This window comes from Neolamprologus multifasciatus, chromosome 1 (genome assembly GCF_963576455.1).
Source record: "Neolamprologus multifasciatus chromosome 1, fNeoMul1.2, whole genome shotgun sequence".
Classification (NCBI taxonomy): Eukaryota; Metazoa; Chordata; class Actinopteri; order Cichliformes; family Cichlidae; genus Neolamprologus; species Neolamprologus multifasciatus.
The window spans coordinates 13,877,673-13,900,833 of NC_140439.1; the positions used below are offsets into that span (position 1 = coordinate 13,877,673).

Below are 23,161 nucleotides of genomic sequence, written 5' to 3' on the forward strand. Positions count from 1 at the left end.
GGGAGAACCGAGAAAACGAACAAAAGGAACTTTTTAAAAATACAGAGAGGACGCAGCCCTTTTCTCGCAAGAATTTCCTCTAAGCAAAAGGATTCGGCTCGAAGTATACTTAAATATTGTTGTACCTGCTACTCCTCTTGGCCCGGGCTCTGGCGTAAAAGGCTTCATAAGACCTTGGTTTCAGTTCCAGGGCTTTTGTTGCAAACTCCTCAGCTATGCCAAAATCCTGCAGAAAAATGCATTTAGTGAAACGCGCTGTTTGTATTTCAAATTAAATGTGACGCTGTGACGTGCAGCAACAAATAAACCCCACTGTATGATCAGCTGTGTTTCTAAGTGCCTAGCCTGGAGAGTGTCGGCTCTGCAGAAATAATTTGCGGCCATTCCAGTAATAAAAAAAGAACAATACTGTTTGTTTGCCGCTTCATTATATGGAGCTGAGGATCAAAGCCTGTTTAATGAAACAGAACTCGCGCAGCAATCATTTTTATTGACCAGGAGCAGAAGGAGAGCGGCTTGCCTTTCCTGCTGGTTTTTACTGCTCCCATCATCACTCTCAGGTGAATATTTAATGACACCAACACACTGTGATTCTGTCCTTCAAAGTGAGGTCAAAACGACAGCCTTGAATGTGAGATTGTGAGCGTCGCTGTTGAATGTTTAATGACGGTATCATGTAGTCTCCCTGCTGGCCCCTACTGCCTGCGTTCAGCTGTAATATGTGGATTTTAGCCAGCGCATTTGAGCGGCCACTGTAAATAAACCCCCTGCAGAGCCACGGAGAAGGAAAGAGAGTGGACTTAGCCTGCCAGAGAGAGTGACCTTATCACATCACATTATCTGCTCCATTATTCATCGGCCACACTGACCCTAAGGATGGCATTTTTACACAGTCTGTTAGGACGTCTGTCATCACCAGGGTGGGTTCCAGCCCTGGCTGCAGGCCACACACACATCTATCTCCGCACTAACGGCACACAGTTATTCATTATGTCACCACCTGCTTCCAGGTCTTACAAGTACATTCTGTTTACCAGGGAGGCCTGAAATTAGATCTAAAAAGCAGCTATATTTTTACATTGCGCTATACCACCGGAGACATGTTCTTTTTATGTTGATACAGATAAATAATACATCTTGAGAAACTGTGTATCTTGCCTCGGCCGCCCTAACTGACATTCCCTAGGTGTCCAATAAACCTGCAGATGTTAAATAGTGCAGAAGTGGTTTGGTACAGCTGTGAGTCTTACGTTGGTTTTCCTGCGGCACCGTGAAAGGTTTAGATAGAGGGAGACTCGCAGGTCTTTCAAGCCTTTCAGCTCCTCTCCTTGGCCCTCACGTGGTAGTTTCCTTAGGGCATACTGGTAACGCTGGCCTGCTTCTTTCATACGTCCCTTCTGTGAAAGATAAGAAAAACTCAAAGGGGGTTACTGACTACTAATTGTTTTCCCACCACATGTAACATGTAACATTCGCCATACCGCACCTTGTAAAGTAAGTTCCCTTCCTCCATCAGCTTCTGCAGCAGGATGAGGAGAATGTCTGGTTTGGAGGAAGCCATAGCCCACGTAGCATGACCTGATGGAGGGGTACAAAAACTTTTTGTATTATCCTGCCTCACCTTATCTCTTGTTCTTTGGATGTTAAATATGTCACATATGTCGGGTACCTGATCGATCGTGTGGAGCCGTTCTGTAGCCTTTTGTTTGATAACGGGGAGCAACCAGGGATGGAGAGAGTGAGAGAGGTGAGAAGGGAGTTAGACAAGTGGATGTAAAACTGCTCGTGTGTGGCAGTAATCAAAGATCTATCTAGCCGTAAAGAGCCATTGATTGGTTTAAGGCGAATACGAGCACACTTTGAGTGATGGGGTTAGCCTGAGACGCGTCGATTCAACTTTATGCTATGTTAGACGTCGTGCCGCAATTAGTGAAGAAAAACTATTGTACAATAATTAGTTTTGAAGAGGAGCAATGATGGGAGCAAAGTTGTCATGGCAACTGGATCTGGGGCCTGGTCTTCATACATTGCTTTAAAAAAAAAACTCAACTAGGTGACTAGGTTAGGACCATGTAGGAGGAGTTACCTCTTCCTCTGAACCACTGCTATCCTGTCGGGTGTTTGTGTCTTATCACAGCCTTTTTGGTTCTCAAATACTTCATTCATAACTGTTTTGCAGGAAATCTCACATTGTTTTCATAATGTGTGGGACTAATAAATAATTCCCTTTTGAATGAAGTCAGGGCACACCACATTGCCTTGAGACAAATGTGGTTCAGACATAAACTAAATTGAACTGATTTAAGGGATCCTGATGATCGTCCAATATTCTCTCTACTCCAAATGCTCTTCTTATTACAGTAACACAACATTTGTTTGTGCTTATTAAATTTCTTTTAGTTTTTTTTTTTTTTGCCTGATTGCTTATGCCTCAAAGACGCAGAAAAATGTATTTTATTCTTTAGGTTCATGGCAGCAAGAAGGCCTGGTCGGTGTTGACCTTTAAGGTGTGAGGTTTGGGTGTTTCCTCCATGCCTGTGTGGGTCACAGTCTAAAGACAGACTGCAAGGTTAATCCCACAGGAAAAAGAAACAACTTGCATTTGAAGCCGTTACTCAGATAACCCCACTTTCTGTTTTGGTTCAAAACCCCTTCACAGGTGTAAGACTGCTTGAGACGCAGACGTGAAACTGAATCAGGAGCCTGTAATCAATCAGTGTGGCAGACTTCAGTGACAGGAGAAGAGAAAGACGATGATGAATGGGTAAAGTCTAGAACGCTATGGGTACCTATGCATCTTCACTGCCTTGCTCAAAGCAAACACATATAAAGTTGTGCTTTTCGTGTTTTCATTGCACACAGTGCAAAAAATGTACAGTATAGACTATACTAAATAAGTGAACCTCTGCGATTAAATCGCTCCCTCTAAGGCAAGCAAAATGTGGTTAATTATAAACGCTTAAGTCTGCTCTTCTTGGAAAATATAGCCTGGTTTGGTTCATCATAAATCCCTGCAGGAAACCCCTGGTGGAGGTTGTTGCTGCTGAAGGAGGTTCTACCAAGTTTTAAATTCAAGAGATTTCTTCCTTTTTTCCAACTACTCTATAAAGCTACTTTCAGCTGCTCCCTTGTTTACAAGAGGTCAGGACCAGAGCCGTTTCTAGAGGGGGGGGGGGGGGGGGGGGGGGGGGGCAGGGGATTGCACCAGTCCCCCTGAAATATGATTGTTTATGATTTTACTCAGGTTTAATGTACTTGTACTATATTGAAATATTTTTATGCTATACTGCTTTCACTCCACTACATTTTGAGTGCAATCAATATGTTTTTTACTCCATACTAAGCTTTACTTGCTTATTATTTTACAAAGTAATTGCATTGTTACACTTTAAGCTAGTGAGCAACATATAAGTAATTAAACTACCAACAGCTGCAACAATATAGAGATATATGCATCAACAAATCAATAATAATAATACAATAATATCAAGTCATGATTCTGAAAAGCATCAATTCAAATGTGCAAATTTAATTTAGATTCCGGTTCTTTAAATACATTTAAATATATAATCTCTAAAGTAGTAAACTACTTACTACTAGGATTTTAACTAATTAAGTTAAAATATTTTTTTCCACACATTTCTATCACATGATCACCTTTGTGTAGTTTAAGCAATACTTGTGCAGCTTTACCTTTCATATAATAAATCTGCGTATGATGCAGGGCTGCATATGAGCTTGACAATTATATTTTGCACACCATTTACTTTGCACACTTATTAAACATTTCTTTGTGTCTCCTCCTGAAATCAAACCAGGGATCATTTGCTCTTTAAGTGAATATGTAAACCACTGCACTCAGATAAACCTACAAGTTCCAAAACCTTTTTTTAAAAAGATGTGGCCTTTACTGCAGGCCTGCTAAAGTTTAAACAAAAAAAAGGTTCATACCCATTTTGGATCCCTTCTTAAGCAGCGACGCCACCAGCGCCGGGTTCTGGCAGCCAGTTGCTCTCTCCGAAAGTCTGGAACTGTTGTCAGCTCTCTCCAGCACCGCTCCATTTTCCACCAGGCAATGCACCTGAACATTCATTGAAAAATATTAACATATTTATATTTTAATTAATTACTTCAGCGATGAAATGCTGATTTTTAAATAGTCTCATTGATTATGAGCAGTAAGCCTCACTAAATTAGCAGACGGGCGCTCTGCTGCTTGACTTTGGAAAACTGTTGATTATCAAAGCCTTTGATTACTCTCCTGCTCATCAGCGGAACAAATCAAAGCCAAAATGCTTGGATTGAAGGCTGACTGCATGAACTGTTGTGGAAATCTGAGGTCCTGTGCAGAGCGCCGCATGGAGATTGTTATGGTTATTATAGTAATTGCGACATTTATCTACAATTTATTGCAATTATGTGTTGTGTGTTGCTAATCATCTTTTAATTGCATGTTTTGCAGAATATTGTCAATAACCATTAAACCCACTGTATCTGCATCCCCGTTAAGGGCAGCTAGGTCAAGCGGAGTCCGCCCCTGTCTGTCTGGATGGTTCAGGTCAGCTCCTGCCTCCACCAGAACCTGAACTGCACCTTTCTGGCCCTTCATGCAGGCCCAGCTAAGTGCAGTCAGCCCCTCCTGATCAGCAGAGGACAGAGAAGCACCTGGGACCACAAACAATAAAAGTATTGCTCTCCAGTTCATATATATACACACTTCAAACAACCTTGGATCTCACTGTGAAAGGTGCTTACTCTCACCCTTTGACAGCAGGAGTTCAACCGTGCTTGCGTGGCCCTCAGAGGCGGCCAGTATCAGCGCAGAGCGTCCCTGCTTATCAGAGGCGTTGATGTCTGCACCTTGCTTCAGTAGCAGCTCGGCAACCTGGGAAAGTGAGGGGAGTTATCCAAAAAATAAATAATTTTAAAAATTGAAAAAACAGAAGACAGAACTGGTAAGGAGAAGAACCTCCTCACCTGTGTGTGTCCATGTTTGGTAGCACTAAGCAGAGGGACCATTCCTCTGCGGTTTGCTTCCTCGAGCCCTGCCCCCCGCTCCAGGAGGAACGCGCACATCTCGAGCCTCCCTCTCCCTGCTGCTGCACTGAGCACTGACAGAGGGTCGGCATAGAGATGAGGAGGCGAAGAGAAGAATATGTAATTGACACATTTAGGAGAGAAGTAGAAGCCGAAGTGGGAAACAGAAAGGAGACAAAAAAAGAGGCCTGTTATTTCCATAATCTGTATGGTTCTAACACTTTTCTGCTTTTAAATGTAGATATCTGAGAAACACACTTTCTGTTACACAATGTAATAAAAAAAAAAAAAAGCAAGCAGCATACAGTTATTTCTAATGATGACTTACACACCAAACAATCTGCACCCCACCCTAATCAGCCAGTGTTATTCTGACAAACTGTGGGCACTGACCATTTTTTTCCTCCCCAGTATGCGAGTCCCTCAGCTAATTGAGCTGCTGGGGACAGAGGCACGGTATTGATGCTGTATTGGTATATTCTCCAAGTACCCTTGATAAATGACATTCTGTTTAATGTGTCCACATGCTTCAGTGGACAAATCTATTATATAACACTGTGTTTAAGGAGGAGTTATTGCAATATGAGTCAAAGAAAAAAACAACAAACCCCCTCGCTGTGCAGCTGCCTTTGTTTAAGACGAATTTGTGGAGCTGCACAATGGAGCAGCAGGATCAGTGGAACTGCTGTTTTCGATACAAACTAAAGTGAACAGGTGAAAATATTTTTCTTAAAGGGGACCTATTAAGATTTGCTTTATTTTCTGCACTGTTAAAATGGTGGATGCTCGTGTTAAACATGGCAAAGATTTTAAATTATGGGCTGAAAGCTCAGGATTCAGTTTTTGCCTACCTAGGCTATCTATGATTTCACTGGGGGAGCGGGGATATCCCTAATATGATCCTCTCAGACATACAGCTTTATTTGGATCCATCCATTTTCTTGTGTGGGGCTTGAAACCTATCTTGCAGTTTTGGTGATCGGTCACAGTGCTAGCACAGAGAGACAGACAACCACACACTCACTCATCCATATCTATGGCTAATTCAGAACCACCGATTAGTCCATTAAGCATATTTTGGGCTGTGGGAGGAAGCTGGAGGAGACTAGATCTACCAGAGGTTTCTTACTGTTAAAAAGGAGTTTATCCTTCCCATGGTCGCTAAAGTACTCGCTCATGATTGTTGGGGTTTTGTCACACGCCAAGGCCAGTTCTAACCCACAGCCTTCCTGCTGCGAAGTGGCAGTGCTGACCACTGCACCCACGTGCCACATCAAAGATAAATAAAGTTTTAGTTTGTGTTTTTTTTTCTAAAATGTTAAAGTTTGAAAGTAGAATAGGGGGTCCCCTTTAAAAAGAAGATTTGAAAAATGTGATATGCATCACTCACTCCCCAAACAAGTGGAAATCCTTGGTTCAGACTTTAACATGTACCTCGAATGACCACTTTGCCTTTGCTAATGGACTCTAATCTGATCATCCCAACACTAAACATAAAACAAAGCCAGAGCAGTGCACACACAAAGGTGAATGTTCACAAGGGTACTTTGTGCTTCCTTTTTTTGCTGCTTCGGTCCTGCAGGGGACTGTGTAATAGAATTATAGCGTAATGGTGCTGTAAGCACAGAAACAGGCCGTGTGTCTGACATGCTTTCAGGAAATGGACTTAACAGAATTCTGCAAGCTGCACTATCACATCCATGACAGAGGTAAAAGTATTACAATTGAATAGCAGCTGCTTTTAGATTTTACAAATGCGACTGGACATAAGATAATCTGACGATAAATGTGATGCTCCATTTATGCCAAAAAATAAATATGATTTACAATCAAATCCGCTTTTTGATATTAACCAGAGCATCTTGAAAAAACATAAATCATACTACTAAAAGCAGCTAATGGATATTGTTACGATGAGCTCCTGCAGCCCCCATGACGTACAGGTAAGTTTATTGTGTGTCCTCTGCACAGAGCTAAAATGTGCAGGAAATGCAACCCCGAAGCCCTTGAGCATGACTCTAGAACCACAGTGATTGACAGAAAGAGGTGAGAAAGCTAAATTTATCTGAGTGGTAGCAGAAATGCACCCGTTTCTCCCCAGAGTGAGTCGTGAGCGTCCATCTGCACCGCCAGCTGTTCATCTTTCAAGTCCAGCAAGCTTTTCACCACCTGCAGGAAAACACAATTTACAGTCTTCTATTGCTGGCTTGCTGCACACAAAACAGAGCAAAGCACCCGCAGACCTTGAACAGAAAATAACAAACCACATCTAATGAATCCTCTGCATCAGCCAAGGACAGGCACCGCGTTCCACATAGAGACGGATCTCAGCAATTTTAAAAATGTTTCTGTCAGCGGGACCTTGATCTGATACATACCTGTGTGTGCCCCACGCCGGCTGCCGCTGTAGCTGCCTGCTGTGCCGCCTGTGTTTTTCCAGTCACAGTCTCACCGCTGTGGTGCTGCTGTGGGTCAGTGGGAATCTCCTCTCCCCAATCCTGGCCCAGCAGGATGTTGATGATTTCTACATGGCCCTTCAGCCCGGCGTGGACCAGCGCACACTGGCCACTCTTATCAGCATGGCTCACCTGGCGCAGAGGGATACGCAGAAGGACTTAAAACACTGACCCTGGCTAGTGCCTGTAATACGCTGGCCTAGATCAGCCCAATATACTGTGTGTCATCCTTCTCCTAGAATAGATCCCGGAGCTGTGGTGAACGTAAAACTGGAGCGGTTCCGGACATCAGTGATGTAGAGATACTGAGAGGCAGAGTGTTCTGTCACAGATTAAAATCTGATTTATTCACGATAATTATGCCCGTTACGCCCTCCCAGCCCATAGTTGTCTGTCTTCATCTCGGCACAGAAGTGACACTGACCTTGCTCCCTTTCTTGCAGAGCAGGCTGACGATGTCGGCATGTCCCGCGGCGGCAGCCAGACACAGGGGCGTCATGCCGCTGTCGGTGGTACCATCTGCAGGAGCGCCCATTTCAAGCAGCAGAGCGACCATCTCTACATGACCCAGGTGGGCATGCACAGCCAGGATGGGAGCATGTCCTATCACCTCCGTACACCAGGCGACGCTAGCGCCACCGAGCATTAACAGACGACTCACCTACAAAATGAAAAGAAGTTCCGAGTTATAAGTTTGTATGAAAATATATTTATATAAATATAGAGCACTGCAGTGTGTCACCTTGATATTAGGTGTATATAGGTTTCGCAGGGAGGCCAGTGCAGCAGACAAACTGTCGGTGCTGCAGTTTACCCACATGGCCTGCAGAACGCTGGAGGACACACCTGTCTTCTTACTCAGACCCTGTAAGTGTGACAGAGGCGCAGGCAGAGAGATGCCGAGAGTTAAAAACTTTTTTCTGACGCAGCAGAGTGTAGCTCACACACATAAAACAGTTCAATATTCACTGTTGATGTTTATGTTTATGAGTAGTGCTAATGTGCGTGGGTGACAGTAGGAACCTGGGTTCACTCTTACTCATGTGTTTCCATGCAGCTAAACACAGGAGAGTATGGGACCTTGTTTATGTGGAATCATCAGCTACGCTCATAAACCTACTTAACAAGTTATATACATAGTATTACATTTCCTATTACCTTGAATATGTGAGCCTTGAGGATGTGGTGCCCCATTTCCATAGTCTGCTGCCTGTTGAGCTTTCCCTCCTGTCTGGAGAACATGAATGCCAGGAGAGCGTGGCCGCTCCTGTGCGATTTACAAATAAGAAACAGGATACATTACCAAAAGTTCTAATCAAATAAATCTACGGTGCCGTGAAAAAGCATTTGCCGCTTCCTGATTTGTTATTTTTTGCATATTTATCTGACTTACATGTTTCAGATCATCAAACAAATTTTATTATAAGCAAAAATAACCCAAGGACATACAAAATGCAATTTTTTAATGATTTTACATTCAGCACTGTTCCAATTTTTCTCCATTTGTGGATAATGGCTCTCACTGTGGTTCACTGGAGTCCCAAAGTCTTAGAACGACTTTGTAACCTGTTTCCAGACTGATAAGACATCTGGGATTTTGTTTCTCAGCTGTTTTGTGAGATTGTGGCATGAACATGTTGCTTTTTGAGATCTTTTAGCCTGCTTCGCTTTGTCATACAGGTTCTATTTAAGTGATTTCTTGATTCAACAGGTCTTCCAGTAATCAGGCCTGGGTGTGGCTAGTAAAATGTAATTTCGTTTTCTACAAAATGTGGGTAATTACAGTTAATCCATGATTTAACAACAGGGAAAATTACTTTTTCACATATGGTCAGGTAGGTTTGGATAGTTTTTTTCTCCACTTAATAAAATCCTAATTTAAAAACTGCATTTTGTATTTACTCAGGTTGTCTAATAATAACATTTGTTTAATGAGCTGAATTTTTTAAATTTTAAACTGATTTGTTATATATGAATCTTAAGAATCCTCTGCTGCGCGACCATTTTAGTCTCACCTGGGGTCACAGAGAAAGTCGCTGCTTTCTCCATCAGCTCGCCAAACCAACCACTCTCTGAAGGAGGGATGACACAGCATCCGTGTGCCGTCTCTGCGTCTCACCTACGAACACAAGTGATAGTTACATTTCTTAAACGACTCCCTTAGCGTCCCACCAGATCTTCTTAGATGTCACTGGATTTTATTCACACATTATTCAAACCAGACAAAAGTTTGACTCATTACGGACGCCGTCACGCCACCATATCAACAATCTTACCATGAACCCAGCCAGGCTGTCTAATCTCTGCTGGAAGTCCTTCCACTCCAGCTCCCCCTTGACACTGCCTGCGTTCAGTGCTCTGAACATTTGCTCATCAGCCAGTGGGTGCAGAGACGCCAGTGCCACATTTAGCACCGGAAGCACCCGCTCAAAGAGCTCTTTATCCGGAAAGCTCACACGACACATCAGCAGGTACACCTAACAGACAGCACATGCTGTTAATCATTTGCAGTGGATTTTCTTTACTTTACATTAAAATAATGAAACAATAAACAATTTAAAAATATACAACAACACTGTTTGGCAAAATGTAGCTGGCAGGTAGCGCTTTGATGTGCTTTTGATGTTTGTGTGGTGGGTTTATGGTAAATATTAATCACATTATCAGGACCAACATAAACATCTTCTGCAAAGCTAGTCAGCATGACAGCGTCTAGAATTTCGCAGTACTGGATTTGATGCCATCTTGCACCTATTAATAAGCCGGTCGGAGGATTGCACGCAACATCATGATGGTAAAAACACATGCAAGTGTGAGTCAAAGGTAAAATAAGCTAAAAGTACAGTGTATTTCAAAGAGCTTGTTATTATTATTATTATTATTATTGTTATTAGATTCATCGGGCACTCCAGTTGTTTCTGTGTATAACTGTTGCCGTCCACTACCTTGGCCTCCACATCCTTACCTCACATTTATGCTTCCTTTTTTTTGGCATCATCCAATCTTTGTGTAATTGCATTTCTAAGTCATCCATTGCCTGACTTTACACCAATGATTATGTAACAATAAAATGTCATTTTTACCAAGACCTATTTTTGGCACTTTTTATGAAGTTTCAGCCTTCTGTCACGTTTATTGATTTGAGCAGCGTGCGGGTACCGTTTCCTCTTCCTCCTGAAAAACATCCCTGAATGTTGTTGCCCGTGTACCTTAATTGAGTGTAGATTTTATGAAGAGTGATTATTACTTCAGCCTGGAGCGAGATGCCATTTCACGACAGACAGCTCACCAGGATGACTGATAACTGTTAAGTGCTAGACTGTGAACTCGCCCAAATGTGGAGGAGGAGAACATTTCCAACAATGCACTTCAGGTAAAATATGTCTTTTTAACTCTGGAAGATTAAAAAATTGCAAATTACCTCTTTATTGAACTGATAACTCAGTGACACGCACATTATTCCACATCTGTGGTTCACAACCTTTTCTGTCATGCATAATTTAACAAACAAAACCAGCTGGAGTGACGGATGCTGGCTGATTCTACAGTGTCAGACTTTTTAGAGCCCTTTAAAGGGGAGAACATTTTCTAAAGATCCCAAATAATCCTGACACGGATTTAGCAAAGCGGACTGACCATAGACTGTATATGAAAGATGGCTGTAGATGCAATGACATCAAACATTGGTTAGTGAAGTGTAGCTGTGAAGGCTTGAGATGAGCTTTTCTCCATCACCACCTTTACAGTTGAAATCGGACTATACAATGCGTGTTATTAGCCAATGAGCTGAGTCATTAGTTCATTAGCTAATGACTTGCCATTTACAAGTCGTTAGGGAAAGAGGTGGACTCTGGTTCACCTTCCTTTCTGACCATAATTTACATGATGAACTTCATGATGACTTGATGCTAGCGACTGAGCACTCTATTATCAAGAAAGTGCAGCGGCTACTTTAGAGTCTGTTGGGGCTGTAGGCAGACATTCACAGGTGACACCGCCAACCAGTGAACATCATAATAATAATGGATTGGATTTATATAGCGCTTTTCAAGGCACCCAAAGCGCTTTACAATGCCACTATTCATTCACTCTCGCATTCACACACTGGTGGAAGCAAGCTACGTAGCCACAGCTGCCCTGGGGCAGAGTGACACCAATGGTAATTATTATTTATTGCACCAATGGTAATTATGTGTCTTGGCTGTTCTATGCCCTCCAGATCCAAAGACCTACTCTACTAAAGTTAGACCTAAGCAGGATCAACAGGAGTCAGCAGATCCAGGTGGTCAGGCCTCCACCACTGTCAGGGAAAATTCTGCACATTGCCGCTGCTGTAGTTTAAAGTTTGTCAGGTCCTTAGGGGCCCCCTCCCAACTGGCTTGGGACCCCCAAGCAGTTGCCTGCCTTGCCTGTTGTTCCATCAGTGCCCCTGGAAAAGTGTTTGCTACGGTCACTAATAGGCATAGGTGCCAAACTGGCCCTGGGGCTAAATTATTAAAGACTGAAAAATCACTGAGCTCTCATGTTATTGTTGGTACTGCAGAAATTTTGTCTGTCATTGCTTCAGGTATGTTATGCTAGCAGTCTGACGCACACAGATAAATATCTAAATGACTGGGTATCTCATCTAAAATATGAACGCAGGTCACTGGGTTTCAAATAACTGACTGCTATGGGTGCGCGAATTAAGTCTGAGATGGTCAAAACATCATCTAATTTGTTGCTCTTAATTCCCAATTTCAGCTTCAGCGATTTGGAGGCTGCAGTCAAAGTAATATTACAGCACAGTAAATGTTGTCAGAAAAAATGCTGAACATCTGTTCAAGGTGGAGGTTTTTAATTCTTGCATACTGGATACGCTAATATAGACTTCATTTGTTTTGGATGGGTGGAATACATCAAATGTAATTTTCTGTTTTTTGAGCATCCTGGACAGATGATACATGAGAAAATTATCTCTGATCTGATATCCTTTTAATTTTGTTATTAATTCGAAGTACCAAAATAGTACCACTAAAATCTAAATGATACCCATCCCAAGTCCCAGAGCAAAGGAACCAAGGATTGTTTGTCGACAGATTTTTATACAAATGGAAGTCTTTTTGACAAAAGGGTCAGCCCCTACAGACCATTAAGAAGTATGCAGCTCTAAGACACTTTCACTTCCACTCTACAGGACTTGCTGAGATATTTCTCCCTGCTCACCAGACAGCTAGCTGGCTATTTTTCCAGCAACAAGAAATGCTTTTTGCACCCCGAGAGAAGCGAGTGATTTCACGACAGACTGCCAAGACGGCCACCATCAAATTAGAGTTTCTATTAGTCTAAAGATAATGTGGAAGAGAGTATTCACCACAAACCCTACCCCTGTGTATGCACTGATAAGCTGTAAAGCAGAACTTTTAGAACAGCTAATGTTTATTTCCTATTTGATTTACAGGGAGATTTATCCATTACTTTACGCTAATGTGAACTACTTCGGCGCACGCTTTGGCTATTTATGCTTGTCCAGTGCTTTGCTGTTCTGCACTCTCACATTAGTAGAGCTTCCAGGTACCTTTCAGTAAGACGTTTCAAACGTCTTACAGACGTCTTACAGCACCAGCATTTTTACAAATCAATGCTCTACATGTCTGACCTCTGACAGGGAGACAGGCACGACCAGGTAGTTTCCTCCCTTCAGTGCCAGATGGCCTTTGTGGAACAGATCCAGAGTCAGCTGAAGATAGAGGATGGAGCCGTGGCTCCGTGTTGACAGATGGCTGCTGAATTTGCTCAGGAGCAGAGGATCAGGGGCGGAACCTGTTGGCGTGGTGACATTAGCGGCAATCTGGGTGCTGCTGCTGACCCGGTGATGGATGTAGTCACTCAGGTCGGCTCCCAGATCGCTGCTGTCTGGCAGGATGTCCAGCGAAATACCAGAGAACGGAAGGAGGGTGGTGATATCCTGCAGGAGAAGAAACAGTTAAATTACTGCTGATATGCTGTAGAAAATGATACCACACAAAGGCACAATTCAACAGTTAAAGAGCTGCAGTCTGAGGTGTATTAGCAAAGGACACATTTAAAGCACCAAAATCAGGACCCATTCCTCAGATGCTGTTGCCTCTGACTCACGCAGAGCCATGGGATACAGTACAGTAAATACTGTGACAATGACTCAAGCTCCAACATTGCTCACAGGCATCTCTCAGATTCGCATTTCATCTCCTTGCTTGCCATCCTCAGCTGCTCAACACCGGCCAAAACCAGCTATGACTGATCAAAAAAAAAAAAAAAAGAAAAGAAAAAAATCCATGTTATTGCAGCTCAGTTCCTCATTAACCATCACTGACATTTTGGTTCAACGACAAGCAGCGGACATGTGATCGCGGACAGTGCTTTGCTTAACCCCTTCACAACACTTCACTGCGAAATATTCAGGTCGTCATACAAGAGCGAGCTCTTCCTGTGAAATGGTTGAAGTGGTAAAAAGAGAGGAGAATCATGATCCACGTAGGAATCGTGGACACCGCAGGAGCGGAATTAACAGCGGTACTGCTCATCCTTAACTTTTGATATTTAATGCTCACTGACTTTTAGTGAATCATGAAGAAAATAACCCCGAATGTGTTTTGTGTATTCCCAAACACTAATCCAATTATGCAACCGACTGGCTGGCTGTCAAGCTCCAGACTCCCAGCAGACTCCCAGTAGTATTACCATCCATTCAAGGCATAATCCTCGCAGCATTTGGAGGCTTGGCTTTCGCATTGGACAGATGCGTCCGCTGTTTGGTGGGATTACCAACCGGATTGAGAAAATACATCAGACGGGAGAGACCGACCGTGCCAAACGTCACACTGTCTATACTAAACGCAGTGAAAGCACAACATCAAACTACACAGTGTGTACAGGGAGCAAACACAAAAGAAGCAGGATTTGGTAATACCTCTGTCATTTGCGTAGTGTGAGCCAAGGTGAAATCTAAAAAGTTAGTCCACCCAGAAAATAACTCACACTGCCAGATATATAAATAGTTCAATTTGCATAGGTTAGGAGATTTCTGCCTAGTTTTAGTTAAAGAGTTCTCGCCTGATCAGTAACAAGTAAAACACACAAAACATCCTGCTACAAACGAGACACATGGAACTGTATTTGAAGTGTTAGAAAATAAGTTTTAAATTATTCAAAAGCAACATCTGTTTTTCAGAAACAGCAGCTGTGATACTTCACAGTAAGATTTAGCAATTATACAGTATCTGGTAAATGTCTATAAATATACTTTCATCCATGTTATCAGAAGTCCTCACGGAGTGATCAAGAAGGATGAAGCCTTTTTTCAGCTAAAGCTTGATGAATAGTGAGGTACACCCATTTAAATATTAATTAAACTGGTTCCAGTGGTATCACCATAGATTGGATATTTTTAAAAAATGAATGTAGCCTCCAGGTTTGAAAAGTGAAGCCAAAGCAGATGTTCCTCACGCTGCATTATTTCTAATGGTCCACTTGTATAGTAAACTATGGGAAACTTATGGTACTTGTTACTTTATTTATGATCTCAGAGTCTTATTAGAAACAGGATTGTGTAAATTGCAATCTCTCTTGACCCTCTCATCCAAAGACACACACATATTATTCCACAAACTTGAGGCAATAAAAAATAGAATAAGAAAATTGACATATATATAATATATATGTACACATATAGATATATTGCCTATTCATCTCAGCCAACTGTGATACTCTTAAAAAACTATTTTTATATGCATGATATCATCCTAATCACTAAGCGGGTGGGGCCAAGGAGAGAAACACAGATGTCCGATAGCCAGGCCCTGCCAAACTTTCTTGGCTTGTGGTCATTTAATACTGCCAGAGTATTGTTTTGAAGTAAGTCGTGAGTCACTAAACATTTAAGACCTCTGAGAATATTCGTGTTTAAAAAAAGAATTTCCCACTTTTTCCCCACTATTTATCCTTCAAGCTTGTGTCCTCTACCACAGGCGTGGGAGCTTCAGGGTTCTGCGTAGTATCTTTGTTGTTCCTAGGACTGCGTTCTTTTGGACAGAGATCTCAGCTGTCGTTCCTGGGATCTCTAGAGCCTCTTGCACAGTTTAGGGGTCACTGTCCCGAGCGCTGGGACCACTGTTGCCTTCACCCTCCAAACTTCTCGAGCTCCTCTCTCAGCCCTCGGTACTTCTCAAGCTACTCATCTTGGTTCTTCCTGATGTTGCTTTCACTCGGTATACCTGCATCAATCACTACAACCGTCTTCCTCTGCTTGTCCATCGCTACTATATCCGGTTGGTTAACCATCACAAGTCTGTCCGTCTTAATCTGGAAGTCCCACAGGATCTTAGCTTGGTCATTCTCTTTAGGATGCGCAATCCATTTTTACTTTCCAGGCCATACTCACCACAGATGTTCCTGTACACTATGCCGGCCACTTGGTTATGGCATTCCATGTATACCCTGCCTGCTAGCATCTTGTACCCTGTTGTTATGTGCTGGATTGTCTCAGGGGCATCTTTGCACACCTGGGGTTTTGCCTGGTGTGGTAGACCCCAGCCTGATGACCTGCTCTACCTCCTGAGCTACAGCTACCCCACCTGAGATAAGTTGGAAAATGTGTGACATGTGCTATGTTTCAGACATAAATATTCTCACTCACCACGAGGCCTGTCCTGACTGTGACCACCAACTTAAGCCAGTGGGGGAATTTGGGGATTATTTTGGTGATGAAGGTGGCTATGGTGTCCCCGTAGTCTGGTTTATGAAATTCAGCCTCATTTAGACTGTCAACCAAAATGATGTAGTCTTCTTCAGGCAGCCTCCGTTCTGATTACACACATAAAAAAGAGAGAGTAAATAATGAAACAGTGTCTATATCATTAACTTTGCAAAGGCCACAACATACAAACTCTAAGAAAGATTTATGCCGCGTATGAAGAAGACTGGTGCATCCTGGTTTTGCAGCACAGGATAGGCTGAGAAAATTACCACCTGCTTATACTGATTATGTTGTACTGAAAGGAGGTCAGAGGCCATTGTTGTTTATTAGCTTGAAACAGGACATATCCATCATATTTTGCATCACCTAAGCTGTCAAAAAAAAAAAAGATTTGCAAGGCTTTTAGGTCTAGTACACTCACATTCACACAAGTGCTCTCCATTTTTTCCAACCTGGTTTATAGAGATGGAGCAGATGAAAAAGAAAACAAGAAAAACACTTCTCTACTCAGACTGCATGGAGGGCCCGGCCATAATAACACATCCATCTGTCTGATTGATTGTATCACGAGAAACCCTAACCCTAACATTCAAAGCCTCTTCTAAGTATTTTGTGACCTTGGAATCACAAATTACAAAGACAAAATAACATCCTCCCACTTTCCTATGCAAATGACCAAGAATCTGTTACACACTCTACAGTGTTTCAAATCATTGACCTTAACTAGGAAAAATCATCAATGAGCCCATCATGGAGTCATTAACAGCCCACCCTGAAACGGAAGCTGTTTTAATCTTTAAAATGTCTTTTAATGTTTAAATCCCATTTATCTTAGAGTGTGTGCGTATGTGTGTAATTACCCTTGCGCAGGCTGGCTATGGGCTCTAGGACACCCTTTCGGAAGGCAGCAATGGGGTCTTGAACGCAGGAACGTAAGCTCAGTGTGTTTTGTAGGTGAGGCTCTTGTATTAGCAGCTCCCTGTATGGAGCGAGCTGTGGCGCTCTGGCCAGCAGGGCGGCGACACTGTGCACAAACTCCGGCACCAGGCACGTGTATGTGTTGTCAGCCTGACAGAAATGGTAGGCAACCACCTGGAAGGAGGGAGAAGCAGGTGAAAAGTCACAAATGCTGCAATCTGTATCTGTTTATCTCACAAACAATATCTGCAGTTGAAGTAGAAATGCACAGAGCCAAAACATGAGATGGAACCGTAGATGAAAGCTGGTTCTTGTTTTAATGAAAAAATAAGTACTGTAAAAAAAAAAAAAAAAAAGTCTTCAGCCACCCCTCATTTCTTTCTTTATTCTTAAACACTGCCTGAAATCTTAGGCTCTCTCTTGCCATTTCCTTAAGTAGTCTTCAGGAATAGTTCTGGAGTATTCCTGAAGGAAATCAAAGATCTCTTTTGGATTATTTTGCCTTTTGTTCTCTTCTCTGTCAAGATGATCTCACACTGCTTTTAGAGTGTTATGGTCTGAGCTCTGGGAAGGCCAATCCATGACTGACTGTGTCCCACTGTTTCTTTGTTTTTGTTTGTTTGTTTGTTTGTTTGTTTTCCAGATATACTTCTACTGAACCAAGAATGTCATGACTGAAAATGACTATACTCAGTCCCGTTCTTGTGTAATTTGGCAAACCTCAGCCTTTTCTCCCAGAACTTTCAAAAACATTACTCCAAAGAAAAACTGCCATTTTTGTCACTTCTGAGGCATCTTGTCAGTTTCTGTACACTATCTGTGTAATATGCATTAGTTGTGGGTTACTGGTTATACACTGTATTCAAAATTGGCTGAATGAGAAACAGAGAGCAGATGTGGTTATTTTTTGCAAGAATAGAGCAAGAGCATATTTTCCCCATACAGATAAATAGAACAAGAGAGAGAAGACATAGAAACAGCAATTTAACCCGGTCACCATGTCCTCACACCCTGCATGCTGTTATTGGCTGGGGACTATACACCTGTGGCTCATAGGCTCCTCAGCCCAGAAACATCCAATAAACAGAAAACTTTGAAGAAAAGACGAACACGCAAGCAGGGATTCATTTTGTATCTATACTTAAAAATATATTTATATATAACTGTAACCTACATTATTAATATCGTATAGTTCACACTTGTTCGCTTTGCTTATGTATGAAAACAAAGACATGTATGTTAATTTATCATGTTATTCTGTTGCTCTTCATTAAATCATTGTATGTAGTGAAATGGCAAAAACAGCTGTTCATAAACAAACAAATAAATAATAAAAACACATTTATTGCTCTTCTTCTTTGCAAGCTACATTTTCACTGTATGAGAGCAAGTAATCAATTACAGGCACTATTAGTGTCACTGCTTGATGAACACTTATGTGCATGACAACATCCCCAGTGCCACTGCACTAAAAATACTTTCGTAAAATGTGTTTACAAAGACCAACGTACACACAATTGCATCTGCTACACATAATTTAAATAATTTATAAAAATTGTGAATGTTATAAAAAAAAAAAAAAATCGTCAAAGCTATATAGATGTTGATAATCCTGGTACTCTAGGCAGTTTATATAGCAAGTTTCATCCAGATCGATATAGTAAGATACTTACTGTATAGTAAGATTATTACTTATGCATTTATTTATTCATTTCTTGCATTTTGGTTAATTGCAATCATAAAAAGTTAATTCCTATTCCTAAAGAATTAAAACTAAATGTGATGAATACGAGCCATGATCTGAAATTAAAACAAGTGTCTTTTCTTTGTGATTTCAGAACAAATGTATGTACATCTACCCTTCAGGCGCGTAAAGAGTCTGCTGAGTGTGGGCGTGTATGTCCATCTATGATTTTCACTTTGACTGAATCTTTAAAATCTTTAATCTTTAAAATCTTTTGAATACTTTGACTCAGTCAAAGTAAAGTGGTGCAGTTTTCTTTAAACTTTGTCAAACTGACTGACATGCAATTTGTGGAAGGGAAACAACACTACAGCACAGATTCAGATGCAGTTCAGTGTATTCAGACTGTATTATCTGCTCATATCTGCAAATATAAACACACATAAATGTATTCAGAAATCCTAAAGGTGGCTGAGTTATGAAATAGTTTCTCTAAAACACACTAAATACTGTAAAAAAAAAAAAAAAAAAGTATTCATTTTATCACTAATAATAAAGGTGACTTAAAAAAACAGCAGCTATATGGTAACTGTTTTGCTGAAGCATAAACATGTGCAATCTTGTTAAGGTGCCAGTCTAGGCTATGAGTGGTTCACATATAATGCTACCAATGATTTTACTTTTGAGCAAACATCTTCACCATCACAAGTAGTCTGACTAGTTCCCATGGAAACTCTTATTGAGGCCAAGTTAGTAAATTTAGAAGCTTCCATGTCATCTATGTGATGCAGTCAGCAGCATGTTCTGCGCGTGTTCAAAAAAACAGAGAGGAACAGTCTGACATTAAAATTTTGTGTCACAAATGTGCAGCTCTTTAAAAAAAAGAGGAACAATGCTGCTTCTGTGTTTATCGCTTCGATCTTTTTTATGAAGGGCTGTTTTACAGTCATAGCTCTCCGTAGGACTGTTTGCAATGTTGCATTATATTACCATACTTACAAATCTAGTGACAACAAAACAACAACAACAAGAAAAAACTGGGCTACCAAAAGCACCATGACAAAATAATATATATCTAAAGGCATTCCTGAGATGTAAATGTAATTTTCTCCTGCAGGTGAGTCACAGCAGTCTGCTCAGCAACAGGATAAATAGCTATAAATGAGTGTGTTCTTCAGCTATATGTATATATCTCCTTTCACTGTCAGGAGTGAACATCAGTCCTGAACATCAGAATGTTTTGTTTGGTGAATAACATTTGGGTTGAAATTCGTTTTATGACTATTTAAATGTACAGTTTTTGGCTTTTTGCCTTTACTGGATAGAGACAGTGAGATTAGGGGAACTAGGGGAGTAAAACAGTGCACATTTAAACTGGGTAAACTATAGGTCCCTCCAACATTAAAATTAGGTTTAAGTTAATAAGCCAGTAGTTTTGGTGGTTCAAGTGTCAATGTGAACCTGTATTCTTGCAGGTAGACAAAAAGACTGATACAAGTCTCAAACTTGTTTGCTGAATATGACACATTTGAGCTCATTTTGCTGAATTAATTTATACACATATATATATTTATGTGTTTTTTTAACACATAAAAATCACAATTATGCGATGAATAACCAGTCTTATTCAGCGCTGTGGGGAGGCGGGAGCTTGTTCAAGCTGTCACAGTTGCACTACAACACCCAGGACTGGTTGGCGGTCTGCCATAGCCACATGAACCTGGTAAAGAAATGAACTGTGACGTGTACATTTTCATGTGGATCAAAGGTACCAGAGAGAGATGGTGGCAGTTTTTGGGACTATGCATTTCCCCCTTTTTCCCACTCTTTTATGCTTCAGCGACTTTATGGTTTGACAGTGGCATCAATCTTGTCATCCGACTCCCCCAGAGAGCAAAAATGCACACTCCTGGAGTGTGGAGCTATTGTTTTCAGGTTAGAATATGCACTATGAGGGAACATTTGTAACTGAGGATCTTCACACGTACAGAAGTACTAGAAGTGCATTCGTGTGTGTTTTGAGTTACCCTGGCAGCCAGGGATCTGACAGCCTCCTTCCTCGGTTGTGTGCTATCGCTTGTGCCTGAAACGGTGCCCTGGTTGGGATGGGAATCAGCCGGCTGCTTGGAGGCTGCTTTTCCCTGCCTATCCCCACCTGCACACCATGCAGAGCAACAACAACAACAACAAACTCTCAGGTGTAAGCAGAGAAATGTCACGAGCCTATAAAGAAACACAGTTAAACTGCTGCAATTCATTAGCGCATAAGATAGAGATGGAAACTTTGGCACTGAGCAAAGCCTGCATTTCTCTGAGCTCATGCTAACTAACGCTGTCTTAAAGCTAAATTAAAATGACAACATACAATGCAGATATGGATAAATAATGCAACAGTGCTGAAAAATGAATGCTACACTGCTTTTTTTTATTACACTGCTCTGTTTTCTCAGCCTGTAATTTTAACAATGCTTCTTATTGTACAACAGAAAAAGCCTGAAATCAGTCAAAAGGTGCATATATGGACATTTTTATATCGCACAGAGTGACATAGTTTATTCAAAAACAATGTGCATGTCACAGTGTGTAACATGGATTTATGTGCAAAATCTTTTTCTTTTTTCCTCTCCTCAGATAAAAGAGCCGTGCCACTCATGAAAGGAGGAAAACAACAACCTCACTCCCCTTACACAACTGCAATCAGCAGAGAAACCTCAGGGGAGAACTTGAAAGAAGAGTGTTTGACCTAGTTACCAACTCCTCAAAAAGTGATGTTTCCTTAAATTTCATACATATATATATATATATATATATATAATAAAAAAAACACACTTTTACTAGACTGTACTGGATACTCTATGAATTATGCCAGTCCTTGCAGATGCATACAAAGACAAATTACAGTGCTCTGAATTTTTTTTTTTTTAAAAAAAGGAAAACTCTTACACTTAGGGGAGGAGCCGGGGCTGTGAGGGATGCTGGGACCTCCCAGTGATGTACGCATGCCGTGACAGCTGAGCGTCACTAGCCTCCAGATGACGGCGGTCTTGCCAGATCCTGCGTTACCCACAATGACAGCACCGCGTCCCTCGCAGCTGCGTGTTTTTCTAAGGACCTCCTCCAGACGTGTGAAGAGCCAATCCCGGCCAACGAAAGGTGTTTCCGTGGTGATGCCGGGAACTTCAAATAGAAGCGGTTTTAGCATGATGTCAGCTTGTTTGAATGGTACCAATCGCCCTGGATTGAGAGAAAATAATCGAAGTAAGTAAGTATGTAAGAACTCATTCCCCCATGTACAGTACTGTGCAAAAGTCTTGAGCCACAACTCATTTCTTTATGTTTTAGTGGGAAAATAGGAAATATATACACTGATTTATTTAAATGTGAAAACATAGAAATAACAGAATTTATTAGGGAAAACAAGAGTTTGTACAATTCTAATGAGCTTAAAGTCAATATTTGGTCTAACCGCCTTTATTCTTCTACACAGTCTGAACTCTTAGACAGTTTTCCTGTCATTTCTTTTCGTAGTCTTCAGGAATAGTTCACCAGGATTCTTGAAGGAAATTCAAAATTCTTTGCTGGATGTTGGCTTCATTTTTTTTATTTCTCTGCTGATGATCTCACAATGCTTCAATAATATTGAGGCCCAGGGTCTGGGGAGGCCAATCCATGACTGATGGACATACTTAATTGTATGTTTTTCTATTCAGGTATACTTTTACTGCATTGGGAGTGTGTTTAGCATCATTTATCATTACTGAAAAATGAAGGGACATTTTCACTGTGTTTGTGGCGTTGGAGCGTATTTTGGGTAAATATTATAGCTATAATTTGACAAATAATATGAACTGCTTGTGGTTAAACATACTAAATAGACACCTAAGAAGTTGCTTGAATTATGGTCATTAAATTTCTAGGACTTTATTTACATGTTATTAAGCAAGTAGTGTGTCTATAGGTCATTGTTGATTTTGTCTTCACTCTCCATCCCCTGCCAAGCTGCACCTGTGATTCTGCGGCTGCTCGCTGATGAGCTGACAGATAAGATCTTTTCTTATCCTCTGCATCCTTACCCTATCACCTCTGCCTCCCACAGGGCGCCAGCCTGCCCTGTTGAAACACTATTTTTTTTGTGTTTCAACTGAAAAAATAGAATGCCATTGATCAAAAATAGAAGGCCTTTGATCCAAAGTAGAATGCCTTTGATCCCTTGTGATGTTATCATCTTGCTTAAGTAGGAGCTTTGCTCTGTTAAACTTTGCTGCTCAACGGACCTTGACCTGACAGTAAGCAAACCCTTTTGGAGAGTTTTGAGAGAATTTCGCGTTACTTAGCAATTCACTGACCAAG

The 23,161-nt window shown here is 41.3% G+C and overlaps 1 protein-coding gene across 1 annotated transcript in view; it reads right to left on the minus strand.

Moving 5' to 3' along the window:
- Positions 1-23,161, minus strand: part of LOC146525468 (protein TANC1-like) — a 54,209-nt gene that overhangs the window by 2,195 nt on the left and 28,853 nt on the right. Inside the window, exons 9-28 of the mRNA XM_085136361.1 lie at positions 21,755-22,045; positions 20,839-20,966; positions 17,070-17,301; positions 16,150-16,316; positions 13,132-13,440; positions 9,770-9,970; positions 9,509-9,612; positions 8,652-8,760; positions 8,236-8,358; positions 7,918-8,154; positions 7,416-7,625; positions 7,125-7,206; positions 4,978-5,111; positions 4,762-4,885; positions 4,490-4,665; positions 3,952-4,081; positions 1,670-1,699; positions 1,487-1,578; positions 1,251-1,397; positions 126-226 (exon numbers count right to left, since the gene is read on the minus strand). Coding sequence (XP_084992487.1) covers positions 126-226; positions 1,251-1,397; positions 1,487-1,578; positions 1,670-1,699; positions 3,952-4,081; positions 4,490-4,665; positions 4,762-4,885; positions 4,978-5,111; positions 7,125-7,206; positions 7,416-7,625; positions 7,918-8,154; positions 8,236-8,358; positions 8,652-8,760; positions 9,509-9,612; positions 9,770-9,970; positions 13,132-13,440; positions 16,150-16,316; positions 17,070-17,301; positions 20,839-20,966; positions 21,755-22,045 — 3,127 coding nt within the window. The remainder of the gene's footprint in view (positions 1-125; positions 227-1,250; positions 1,398-1,486; positions 1,579-1,669; positions 1,700-3,951; positions 4,082-4,489; positions 4,666-4,761; positions 4,886-4,977; positions 5,112-7,124; positions 7,207-7,415; positions 7,626-7,917; positions 8,155-8,235; positions 8,359-8,651; positions 8,761-9,508; positions 9,613-9,769; positions 9,971-13,131; positions 13,441-16,149; positions 16,317-17,069; positions 17,302-20,838; positions 20,967-21,754; positions 22,046-23,161) is intronic.